General features: G+C 51.2%; 1 protein-coding gene across 1 annotated transcript in view; it reads right to left on the bottom strand.

The window, feature by feature from the left end:
- The window catches only part of CEP72 (centrosomal protein 72), a 40,393-nt gene extending 29,806 nt beyond the window's left edge, over nucleotides 1–10,587 (bottom strand). Inside the window, 4 exon segments of the mRNA XM_029218610.1 lie at nucleotides 2,477–2,585; nucleotides 5,229–5,421; nucleotides 5,944–6,071; nucleotides 10,509–10,587. Coding sequence (XP_029074443.1) covers nucleotides 2,477–2,585; nucleotides 5,229–5,421; nucleotides 5,944–6,071; nucleotides 10,509–10,587 — 509 coding nt within the window.
- Nucleotides 10,588–13,613: the final 3,026 nt, after the last annotated feature.

The raw sequence follows: 13,613 nt of genomic DNA, 5'->3' as shown, positions 1-13,613 counted from the left end.
AACACCTATGAAAGCCCACAGCTAACATCACACCTGGTGGTGAGAAACCAGCTGCTATCCTGCTGAGATCAGGAACAAGGCAAGGATGTCCCCTCTACCCACTGCTTTTTAACATTGTACCGGAAGTCCAAGCTAACACAATAAGACAAGAAAAGGAAATAAAAGGTATACAGATTGGGAAGGAAGATATAAAACTATCTTTGTTCACAGATGACATACCAACCATCTATGTAGAAAATCTCAAAGAATCGACCAAAAAACAAACAAAAACTCCAGGAACTAATAAGTGACTCTAGCAAGATTGTAAAATTCAAGATGTATGGGTCACATTGTGTCCCCTAAAAAAGAGATGCCAAAGTCCCAACACCCCATACTTCAGAATGTGACCTTATTTGGAAATAGGGTCTTTACAGAGGTAATCGAGTTAAAATGAGGAAATTATGGGGAGCCCTAACCAATACTACTGGTGTCATTATAAAAAGGGGAAATTTGGACACAGGACAGGCAAGCACAATGCGGAGTTCTGTGAAAAGGCACAGAGAGAAGACAGCCATATGAAGAAAAGGACTGGAGGGAGGCATCTACAAGCCAAGGAACACCGACAATTGCCAGCAAAGTACCGGGAGCTGGAGTCATAGAATGGATTCTCTCCCAGAGCCTCCAGAAGGAAGCAACCCTGCCAACACCTTGATTTCAGACTTGTAGCCTAAGAACTGTAAGACAGTAAGTTTCTGTTATTTTAAGCCACCCTGTCCATGGTACTTTGTCACCATCAGCTGTACACAAGTCAAATACCAGCAATGAACAACTGGAATTTGAAATTTAAAAACCTAAATTAGCCTCAAAAGAACAACATGCTAAGGTATAAATCTAACAAAATATGTACAACATCTGTATCAGGAAAATCACCACCCTCTGATAAATGAAATCAAAGAAGAACTGAATAAATGGAGAGATATTCCATGTTCATGGATAAGACTCAATAGTGTCAAGATGTCAGTTTCTTCCCAACTCAATCTGTAATTCAATGCAATCCCAATCAAAATCCCAGCAAGGTAGTTTGTGGATATTGACAAACTAATTCTAAAATTTATACGGAAAGGAAAAAGACCCAGAACTGGCAACTCAATATTAAAGGAGGCCAAAGTCAGAGGACTGTCTCCACGTGACTCACAAAACTCACGCAAATGTGGACGGGGCTAGAAAGCTCTGTGGGGTCTCTTTCATAAGAGAACACCAATTCCATTCATGAGGGCTCCACCTTCAGGACCTAATCACCTCTCATGGGCCCCATCTCCTAAACCCATCATGCTGGGGGTTAGGATTTCAGCATACGAATCTGGGGTACACAATACACAGACCATTCCGCAGGGTACCACGTGCAGCTGTCTACCCAGCAATTAGTTTGATTTGAAATAGGGAAGTGAGGGGAGGGGAGCTCCAAGGGAGGCATCTGAGGGAAGGGGAGATTCTAGAGATTTGAAACTGATCTTAGAACAGAAGTTGGCAAAGTATGGCCCACAGGTCAAATCTGACCCACTGCCTGTGTTTGTAAATAAAGTTTTATTGGAACACAATCATTAGTTTATGTATCGCCTATAGCTGCTTTCATACTACAAAGGCAGGGTTTAGAAATTGAAGCACAGATCATATGGTCCACAGAGCTGAAAATATTCTCCCCAGCCCTTTACAAAAAAAAGTCGGCCGACCTCTACATTAGAGAAATTTACAGATGAGCTAAGGCATACAATGAGAGAGAAAGAAAACTATTAAAAGCCTCAAACAAATCAAAATGGTGTACAAGAAGGAGTATATAATCCTCGTACATCACAAGCAAGGTAAACACCACACACATGAAGACTGTATGCTTTCAGAGCACATTTAAACACTACCCACCCTGACAATCTAAAGTTAGACATAAAGATGCAGACAGCAGGAGCTGGGAGATGGTGAGAAGCCGGGCACAGGCTCCCACAGCCCAGCCAAAGCAGAGTGGGAGCCCTGGTCACAGAGCACTGAAAGAGAACGCGGGAAGGAGCAGAGCCAAGCACTAACACCGCCAGGGTGGGGAGAGGAGGCTCCGGCAGCTGTCAGATCTGCTCAAAGTGCTCACATCCAGAAATAGCCAAGATCTGCGTTGTTTAGAGATCAGAAAGTAACTGAAACAGAACCTGGAAGCAGAAACAGTTACAGAAGGGAAAGCGGCTGCCTCTGAGGAGCGGGCCAGGAGTAGAGAGAAAGGACTGCTGCCTCTCACCGCAGGTCTTTTGTGCCACATATTTTACATCCATCACTTTAATAAACATTTTAAATATTTTTAAAAATACCATATAGAAAACGTGGACGACAGGAAGAGAGGCTGTCCCACAATCTCCTTGATCCCCAGCTGGTATCCAGCGTTTCTCCCCACGCTCCCCTGGATGTCTGTCCTCTAGGGGGCAATCGGCACTTTAGTTAATACCACTCCTGTTCATACCTTTCGACTCCGAAAACGGCCGGGAAGGTGTGCTTTGAGTCCAACGATTCCTCCGAAGCCAAATGCAGCCGGGATGCTCTCCGCTCACCCTCCCTCACAGGGCGGTCATCTAGGGTGGAGGTGCCGCAGAGGAACTAGCAGGCCACGAGGCAGGTGGCAGGGCCCAAAACCAAACCCCGCAGTGTGCCTGCCGGCCTCCCCTCAGGACTAAAGGTGCCCCCTTGCCCAGCCAGCCACACACGGCGTGTGACCAGGACTGCCATCCCTTGTTCTGGGGACCTTCCCTCCCCTTAGGGCTGACCCCACCACGGCATCCCCCAGATCACTGGGCAGACCCAGGAAAGCAAGGCTGGGCTCCGGGGGCTACATCTGGTTTACCAGCAATGCCGAGCACTGATTCCCAGAGGGCCGGCAGCTCGCACCAGGCTTGCACCTCGGATGCCCCGGAGGCAGGAAAGGAAACACACACGCAAGTTCTCACGCAGGCTCGTCCTTCTCATCTCCTCTTAACGCACATCCTGGGTGCTGGGCGAGGTTCCCAACCACACTGACACCCCTAGCAAGTGTCCATGGGCGAGGAGCCTGAACACACTGGAGAGAAGACGCCCTGGCCATGTGTTGGCGCCCAGGGTTTACATCCTCAGATCCTTGGGACCAGAACAGGAGACAGAGCCAAGTTTAAACTGTCCCCGCGTGTGCCCTGGGTCCAAGAAGACCCCACTCGTCCACAACTGCACCTCCTCAGAAGCACCCGAGGGGGGCTCCCCTCCCAAACGCCAGAGCTCGGCCCTCGGGATGGCTGCCACAGAGCTCCTAGGGAGCACTGAGCCCACAGCACCCCGGGAGGTGCACCAGCTCAGTGAGAAACGGGGGAATGAGGAGGTGCCCAGTACCCACTTCCACAGGTGTGGCCACCGCACAGAAGCCCCGACCCGCACGTGGGACGCCCCCGGAAGCCCCTCTGTCCTCTCAGGGACGCCATCCACCACACACCAGCCTGGGGCCTCCCGTCTCAGGGCCTGGACGCTGCTGTCATGCCGACAACACGTGACTCTACTTGCCCAGCCTGAACTTCGCTTCGGCGTCAGTTCCACGTCCCTTACTCTGAGCATCCTTCTCTGGACGGTTCCACTCTAAATTCAAACTCAATATGACTAAAATTAGATGCAAACCCACCTTGTCCCCCAGACCGCATGCTCTCCTCACTGCGGCACTGTCCCAGACCCCGGCCCAGGGCGCCCCAGATCACTCTGGCGGCACCCTGCTGGGAGAGAGGGCCTTCCGAGCGTCCCCCACTCCCGCAGTGACTGGCCCCAGTTATGCTCCCACCTCACGTCTGAAAGCACCTTTCACGTGTGGGAAGGCTCTCACAACCCCTTCTCTATACGAGCAGTCTAAGACTGAATTTACAGCTTTCATCACAAACGGAAACAAATGATTTAAGACTGAAGACTGCAAAAACTTTCCATAAGGATTGTCACGCTTCTGTGAAAGAGTCAAATTCAATTGTTTACAGGATACATAACAGTCAAATAAAAGTTAGAACACAAGCACTTAATCCTCCCAAATATCTAAAAATTAACATTAAATGTCGAAATTCTAAGTAGGTTTGAAACTAAACAGCATGCCTCTGAGGATCAGTGCCCCTAGGCCCAGGCAGGCACAGCCTAAGGGTGCGGCCAGGCTCCCCAGAGCTCACGGCCCGCCAGGACCGGGGTCCAGGAGGTAAGCCAACGCACGCGCGCAGCTGGGGTGTTCATGAGACAAGCTGTGTGCAGCTGAGAGGTGCCACCGGTGGGGTGTCTACAGGCCCTGGTAGACCCTGAAAGGACAAGAGCCATGGTCTGCCCACCATGGAGCCCAGCATTTACCTGACAGATGCTGCCATGATGTTGGTCTCATTTTGGTTTGGGTAGCTCAGTCCCTGGGAGGTGGAGACGCCCCGAAAGCCCCCCAGCCTCCCCAGGCTGTCAAGGGTCCTCAGGACGGAGGACACGCCATGATCACTGGGGGCACAGAAGGACCACCCTCCTCCAACCAGACACCGCTGCACCACGAATCAGCACTTCACACAGGAGGACCCGGGTCCGAGGCTCTAAGCCCTCCTTCCCCAGGGTTTCCACGGCCAGCATGCCCTCTCCCCGGGAAGTGCGACATGGGGGCGGGCATTAGCAGTGCCCTGGCCACACTGCTCACAGCAAAGTGGCTCCTGAGAGCCGGGACAGTGGGTGGGAAGACGCTGTGGCTTCCCCAAGCACAACCCTCCTGACTGGGCACGGCTGGTGGGCACCCTGGTCGCTCAGCCTGCGAGCCTGAGAGATCCGGTTCTTTTAAGGCTACGGGCCACTGAGCCAAGGTGGTGACTGCACCTGCCAACAGGACCTCACACTCTCGTGCCTGTCACCTGGGGAGGGCGTGGCACTATGAACTTCCCGCCCATGTCCTCCCAGGTGGACGTAAAATCGGGTTGAACCCAGGTGTCCAGCTGAGCCTGAGACGATGCCCAGGAGACCATGCCAGGAAACAGGGCACCAGGAACAGCTAGAAAGCAGAGCCAGCCCACGCCTGTGCCCGTGGCCCAGCAGCCATCTGTGGCCGCAAGGAAGGGGCTCCCTGCCACCTTCCAGGCAGCTCTCCTGTGAGAGGAGGAAATCAGCTTCCCTTTCCAGAAGGGTCAACAGCGCCATCACCCCAAGAACACGAGACACCCATCGGGCAGCACCAAGCGAGGCCCAGAGTGCGGCCGGCCTACGCAGCTGCCGCAGCCGCGGGAGCATGCGCACCACGAAGAGGCGGTAGTCAGACTTGCTCGCCACCACAGGGTACAGCCGGAAGTGCACTTCCGCGAGCTCCGTTAAGCAGTGGAGCCGGAAGACCTCCGCCAGCGAGGAGATGCGGATGTGGTAGACGCTGAGACGCTCCAGCGCCGCCAGGTACTCCATGCCCTGCCAGGACAAACACGGCAACACGAACCAACCCCCAACCTCACAGACGCGCCCGAAACGCACACGCACCATCACCGGGAGAGCAAGGGGGGTAGGTATTGCTCAGCTGGGAGTCCTGCGCCCCCGCGGTGAGACGGCCGCGCGTGCCGACCGCGGGGAGAGGACAGCCGACGCCTGCTGTGTGGATGAAGAGAACGACGGCTGATAAAGGACGAAGGGTGACTGGCGTGCACACATTCATCTTTCGGGCCTGATCTTATTTCCTTTACAGATACAACCATCTTCATCAGAGAGCTATGACTTCTCGTTAAAGTAGTTCCAAGACATAATGTGATGCATAAGAAATCCAGCTCACAGCAAACACAAGAAAATCAGCACAAGACTTACAATCACTGTGAAGTGTATGGCTTACAAGTACTAGAAGCATAGTCATAAAACAGACTGCCTTATTTACCATAAATGTACTACCCACTGCTATTGACAGCAATACATTTTCTTTCTAGAAACAAACCTAAAACTTACCTCTAGACTAACCAAGGAGTTTCGTGAGAGATCTAGAGATTTTAGACCTGTTAAATTCATCAAAGAATTTCCTAGGTGAGTAATCTTTTCTTGGTAAGTTCCAGGAATAGATAATGACCGAAGTTCAGCTAAGAATAGAAAATTAAGAGATTTTAACTTTATTATTTTATTGAAAATAAATTACTGCAATAATCTATTTCCCTCCAAAACCCTCTCACCAGGAAACCCTCCTAAGGGGGTTCCCACTTCCACACCTGACTGCTCAGCCCCACTGCCTGTGGGCCTCTGTGCAGGGATCGCAATCTGAAACCCACTCGATAGCTGACCTGACCACCCGTGCTGTTACAGGTGAGGGCCAGCTGCACACGAGGTGCACCGAACACCTCTACGTGGCACACCCAGTAAGCAGCCGTTAGACAAACATCAGCACAAAAGTAAGCTTCTGTAATGAAAAAGACACTGTGTCTGGATACACCAGTATCTTCCCAGGAACTTTTGTTTTAAAACACATCTTGATTACATATGAAACTGGTTTTTGGGCTTCCAGTTCCAGACAAGACAGAGGAGACATATTTCGCCCTATTCCTCCCCATTTATTAGACCTAAAAACCCTGGACAAGAACACGGGAAGCAACTCTGAAGCGTGGCGACTCTGAAGCGTGGGGACTGTCTAGGGACCTGAAGAAAATGGTCAAGCACTGAGGGTTGGTTTTGTTCTGTCTCCTGTACATACATCCCGATCTGAGTGCAAGAGAAGCTGGCCACCCAGAAACACCCATGGACACCTACCAAAAGATACGGGTAAGTCTGATGTCCATGGTCAAAGGACCAGGAGGGGTGGCCTTGCAGGACAGACTCCTGACAACCTGAGCCCCACTCCAGCCCAACGCCAAGAAAAAAACAAAATGTACCTCGTAAACCTGGCCTCGCACGGTGGCCAGCACCAGGACAGTGTGAGTGGACATGACTACTGCCCTGGACTGGCTGTAACGAGGCATCTGCAGTTGCTACGTGTGTGACAGGGGCCTGGCCACCACCTCAGCAACAAGGCAGCACCCAGGCAGTGCCAGTACTGAGTAACAAGATTTAAATAGGAAGCAGAGTCCCAATCAAAATGACCAGTCAAAAATGATCAAGAACTAGGAAAATCTCAATCTGAATGAGAGAAAACAATCAATAGATACCAATAATGAGATGACAGAAATTAGAATTATCTAACAAGGATTTTAAAGCAACTGATATACAAATACTTCAATGAGCAATTATGAACATGAATGAAGAAAATAGTGGTTCTTGGCAAAGAAACAGAAGATGTAAAGAAGAAACAAATTTCAGAAATGAAAAATATATTAACTGAAAGAAACAAACAGAAAACCATGGGAGCAGCTCAATAACAGAATGGAGATGACAGAGGAAAAAATTCAAAGAGATAAAATGCAAAGATAAACTGAACAAAATTGTCCTATCTGACCACCAGAAAGAAACAGACTTAAAAAAAATGAACAGAGCCTCAGGGGCCTGTGGAAGAAGAAAAAGCAATCTAACATTCATGTCATTGGGGTCCCAGTGGAGATCCAATCAGAGTTTCAAGAAGAAAAGAAAAACAGTATGGCTAAAAATAAAAAATTTTAAGTTAAAGAAATAATGGCTGAAAACTTCCCAAATTTGGCAAAACACATAAACCTACACATTCAAGAAGTTGAGAAAACCCCAAACAGAATAAAGGCAAAAACTGACACATCAGAATCAAACTTCTGAACACTAAAGACAACGAAAGAATCTTGAGAGCAACCAGAGAGAGAGGCATTACCCAGAAGGAGAAACAACTCCCATGGCAGGGAGTTACTCCTCAGAAACCATGGTGCTGAAACAAAGGAAGTGCTCTCACATTTTTCCATTGCTGAAAGAAAAGAACTTTAAACTCAGAAATCTATATCCACCAAAAACAACCTTCAGGACTAAAGGTGAAATATAGATATTCTCAAATGAAGAAACACTAAGAGAATCTGTCACCAGCACACCTCCCTAAGATAACTGCTAAAGAAAGATCTTCAAACATTAAGGAAAGATAAAAGAAGGAAACCTGGGACATCAGGAATGAAGAAAGAATAATGAAACAGGTAAACATGTGGGTCAGTGTTTCCTCCTAAGCTATTTAAACTGTTGGATGACTATAAAAAGAAAAAGTCATATCATTACTGTGGTTCTCAGGTATGCAGGGGAAATGTCTAGACAACTAAATTATAAAGTGGGAAGATAATGAAACCTAAATGGTGGTAAAATTTCTATATTCACCTGACGTGATAAACCGTTCACACAAGTAGACTGTGCTAAATCACATACTGTATACTGTAATTTGTAGAGCAACCACTAAAAAAGCTATACAAAGAGATATGCTCAGAAATATAATAGGTAAATCAAAATAGAATACTAAAAATACTCAAGTAAACCACAGGAAGGCAGGAAATTGGAAACAAAAGAAGAAAAAACAAAGGGAACAAACAGAAAAAAAATAAATGGCTCACTTAAGCTCTGCTGTATTAACGCATTAAATGTAAATGGTCTAAATACACTATAAAAGATAGGGATTGGCACTGTAGATTAAAAATGATATACAGTATACACTGTCTACAAGAAACTCATTTCAAATATTATGATATAGGTAGGCTTAAAGGTGAAATAGCACATAGATGGGTAAAGACATACCCTGCGAACACCAAACCAAAGAAAGCTGGAGTGGCTACACTAATATCAGATAAAGTGGATATCTCACTGTAGAAAATTATCAGGGATAAGGAGGAATAATACTACATATGCTACAAGGGTCACCCCAACAAGAAGACATAAAAATTCTAAATATGTATGCACCAAATAGCACAGCTTTGGTGCATACATATTTAGGATCTTTAAGTGAAAAGAGAAATAGATACATCCACAATTAGAGTCAGGGGTCTCAATACCCCTCTTCTGGTAATTAAGAGAATCACTAGACAGAAAATCAGCAAGGATACAAAAGAACTGAACAACGTCACAGGTCAACAAGATCAAATTGACATTTATATAACACTCCAGTCAATGACAGAGTACACATTCTTTCCAAGTGCACTTGGAACATTATAGACCAGATCCTGGGCCATAAAACAAACTTCAAATTTAAAACAATTAAGATCATACAGAGTATGTTTTCTAACCATAATGGAATCACACCAGAATCAATAACAAAAAGAAAAAAATACCAAACAAACTAGGAAAACCTCCAATCACACAAAAATGAAAAGAACACACTTCTGAACAATCCACAGGTCAAAGAGGAAGTCAAGGGAAATACACAAACACAGTGAACTAAATGAAAATGAAAATACAACATAACAAAACTTGTGGATTCAGCTAAAGTTGTGCTTAGAGGGAAACTTATAGCACTAAAATGTTTATATTATATTTAAAAAGGTCTCAAATCAGAAATCTAAACTTTCATCTCAAGAATCAAGAAAAAGAAGAGCAAAATAAATGCAAAGCAGCAGAAAGAAGAAAATTATACAGAATCAATGAAATTTGAAACCAGAAAACCAATGGAGAAAAAACAAAAGTTGGCTCATTGAAAAGATTAAGGAAATCCATAAACCTCCAGAAAGACCAAGAAAGAGAAGACAGAGATGGCCAATAACATGGACCGGAAGAAGGGTATCACTACAGACCCCAGAGACATTAATAGGCTAATAAGGAAATACCACAAACTCTACATAAATTTAACAACTTAGATGAAATGAACCAGTTTCGCAAAACCCCAGACAACTGTAACTCACCTAAGATGAAGGTGATGATACAAACAGTTCTATAATGACTAGAGAAACTGAATTTGTCATTTAGAAGCTTCAAATACAGAAATTTCCAGGCCCATAAGGTTTCACTGGAAAACTCCATCAAACAAAGAAGAATCGGCACCAATTTCACACAATCTCTTCTGGAAAACAGAAGAAGGGGCAATTTACCAACTATTTCAGTTGGGCATTACGTGGATGACAAAACTAGACAAAAACAGGAAAACAGAAAACTAGCGACCCGTATCCCTCAGGACATGGGCCCACAGGTGCTGAGCACAGGAGGAGCAGGGTCCGGGACACCCTGGAGTCCTACTAAAGGAGGGCACGCCCCTCCTCCAGACACGAAGGCGCTCCAAGCTTTTTCAGAAAATCAGCCTAACGCACCTTATTAACGGGGAAAGAAAGCCCAAGTGACCTTATCGGTCAAGGCGAAAAGCACTGGCGCAAGGGCGCAGCAAACCCGGCTCGGAAGAGCTCCCCGCGGGCGGTCTGCGAGGCCGAGCTTGGCCCCCACCTCTCCGGGGGCTCAGCTCGGAACCCCAGCCCCCCCCCCACCCCCCCCCCCCTCCCGGCCTCCCCCGCAGCCCCCCCCTCACCCTCGCCCCCCCCAGGCCTGCGACCGTTCGGGAACCGCGGTCGCGTTTCGGCACCTCTGGCCCGACAGGTCCGCCGACACCTCGGCGGGAAGCTCGCGCCCCCGGCCAGCGCCGCCCACCCGTCCGCCGCCCACCGCCCGCCGCGCACCCAGGCCGCGGTGAGGCGCCAGCCCGGTCTTCCCCCGGATCTCCTCTTCACACAGAACCAGCCGCCCCGCCGGCGCCATTCTTTCAAACGGCGAACACCTGTCCGCGCCTGCGCGCTGTGGCTGCCGACGGCCGAGGCGCGGGGCCAGGATCCAGGGTGGGACCGGGGGGCGGGGCCAGGGGGCGGATCGAGGCCGAGGGGGCGGGGCGGGGCCAAGGACCTCTGCGGGGTGCGGGGTGTGAGCAAGCGGACGAAGATGCCGGGAGGAAGCGTTAGGGGAAGTCGGTGCCGGCCCCAGGGCTTACCTGGGGACTCGACGCACTTGGAGACCTCGCATCACCTGGGCACCTGCCCCACCTGGGGACCCTACCCACCCCCAGATTCGCCTGCGTCCTGGGCTGCGGGCGCCCCAGGCTCTGCGCGAGGGCTCCTCACGTGGGGTCGCAGTGCTCTCCCGCCACGGTCAGGTGGCTCAGCGGCAGCGGGTCCTGCTCTGCCCCCATCCTCAGTTTCTAGGTGATGAAATCTGGGGTCTGGGCTTGACACTCATCAGCTGACCGAGGGGTTCACGGCGTGTCCGGCTCACTGGGCTCTTTGGGGAGCACCTTTAGGGAAGACTTCCCTTACAGTCTGGATCTGCCCCAGCCAGCGCAAGCCCTGGGGGTGCCCCCTCCCTCCCGGGTCACCCCAGAGGGTGCCCCTACTGCCTCTCACCCCAGATTTGACTGGCCTGTGGCAACATCCCCTGGCATGTCACAGCCTGGGTGGTGGCATAGGGAGGTGTAGGTGGGCTTGTAGGGCCAGGGGTGAAGGGCAGGTATAGACACTCAGGGGTGAGGGGCAGTGGTGTAGACAAGGGAAGTATGGCAGAGGGTGTAGGGCAGGGGCGAAGACGGGGGTGTAGGGGAGAGGTATGGGGTATGCGCAGGGGCTGGGGTGGGGGGGGGCATCAGGGTGCCTGAGTCTCTCCTGAGCGGAGCGGGGCTTCAAGCCTGCTGCACCAGGCCTGTGGGGCTGTGCCATTTACGGAGGCCGGCAAACACTCAGCGATATTTTGAGTCCGGATTGCCAAGTGACTGCCCACAGTTCCAGGCCACATATTGCCATCATCTCACTTCCTACAAGACCGTGGAGGGACTCAGGCACACCCGAGGCCTGGCATGTGGTCACCAACCAGGTGCCCCCTGAGTGGAGCTGGTGCAGCCAGGAGGCTAGAAATTAGCAAATATCCCGCTCTCAGAAGTAAACGGAAGCAAACAAAAGGCTTCTGTCGCTGTCCTTCCCCCACCCCCGGCCCCCGAGAAAAACGGCTTGTCAGCAAGGGCACAGCCCACACGCCAAACATCGCTGCTTCCTCCTGCTGCAGGTCACTTCAGGCCGGGCAGCCCAGTCTCAAGTCCTCTACAGCTTTCTAGAACATTCCAGGGAGGCTTCCAGGCCCCTCAGCCTTGAGCCAGAGTCGGGCAGTTCATCCCAGGGTGAAGGCTGGTGACAGAGATGGAGACCCAAGGACAGGCCCACGCCGGTCCCGCGGACTGGGCAGCCAGAGGGGTCCTCCAGGGGCTGGCGGCCTGGAGCATCTTGGACTTCCCCTACTCTTTGACTGGCCTCGGCTGGGAGGGGGTGGGGGCGGGAGGAGCAGGGGCAATCTCCCACCTTCCCCCGGAGAGCAGAGCTGTCCAGGCCCCAGAACCAGAGCGGCTGTGGCGCTGACCACGCGCTCTGGGAACTGCGTGAGCTCTCGTGTCACCACCTCTCCACCCTGGGGTGAACGCCGACACGGTCACTTCATCCACGAGGAAACATCAACCAGCTGGGTGCGACCAGACTGAGAATCAGTGTCAGACCCGAGCCCAGCCCTGGGTTGCTTCTGCACCAGGCCCTCCAAACGGGAGGCAGGGAGCCTCTGGGAGCCTGAAGACAGACCCACCCAACCACGGCTCCAGACACCACTGAACTCACACGCGCCCCCGTTCACACTCACACACCCTGACACTCACACATCCTCACAAACCTCCGACAATCGAGCTCCAACTCGGACGACCATTCCCCGGCCGGATGGCAGGAACCCACCCTGGTCCCACGTGAGGCACTGCCCAGAAGCCGGTGCTCTGTGGCCTCAGCCTCCACCCTGGACCAAGTGAGAAGCATCTGATCAAGGACAACTGCTCGCTGGTTCTGATGCTTATTCGTTCATAAATGTTGAACGAAAGAGCCTTTTCCCGGCTGTTTTCCTGTACAAGATCAGTACCGACATGTGTGACTTGTCAATGCATCATTTTGCCGACTAACCTCTATCCAAAGTGCGACGTGAGACGGAGTGTGAGGACCTTCCTGCGGCTGTTGGAAGGCAAACAGGGGCAAGAGGGGGTGGGGGCCCATGTAAACATCCTACCGTCGTGACTAGCTCATCTGAACACAGAGGACGGGGTTTGTGTTCACCTGCGGGTGTAAACACTTGTATCTAGCTGAGCTACCAGTTAAGATGCAAGTAAAGCCCAGCTGGGGCGGGCCTGACGTAAGGACACCCGGCTGGAGTCCCCAAGGTGGGCTGGGCTCAGCTTGGCTGGCTGGCAGCCAAACCTCTGTCCTGGACACTCGGCCATGCAGCTCACTTCCCAAGAGGCAGGTTCCTTCCCGGCTGCGTCCAGCAAAGACTCCTGTTTCCATGCCCTGCCTGCGGAGCCCGTAGCCCGAAGGGTCTCCCGTCCTGCTGGCCTGGGCCATTCCCAGAGCTCGTGAGCTGCCTCCATGCCCAGCGGGGCTTCAGCTGGGAGGAGGAAGCAGAGGCCAGCTCTCCCTGCAATTGCTGACCCTAGAAAGTTGAGACTTCTCAGGAAAATGGAAACTTCCCGCTCATTCTGAAAGTAGGGAGGCAGGACAACCGGGCCTGACTTTCTGCACTGCAGCGGCATGGGGCGAGCCGCAGCCACTCACAGGCAGGCCCCGGCTCCATCTGGACAGCCCCTCAGGCACCTACCCCGGAGAAGCAGCACAGGTGGTGCTGGGTGCACCTAGCACCTTCCAGGTGGGAGCTGCCCCTGTGCACACACCCTGCCCCTCGCACAACTGCTCACCGACGGGGGGAGATACAGGGATGAGGGG

Source organism: Monodon monoceros, unplaced genomic scaffold, assembly GCF_005190385.1.
Source record: "Monodon monoceros isolate NGI ecotype Baffin Bay Population unplaced genomic scaffold, NGI_Narwhal_1 Super_Scaffold_12, whole genome shotgun sequence".
In the NCBI taxonomy this organism is placed as follows: domain Eukaryota; kingdom Metazoa; phylum Chordata; class Mammalia; order Artiodactyla; family Monodontidae; genus Monodon; species Monodon monoceros.
This window is presented reverse-complemented; position numbering and strand designations above follow the sequence as displayed.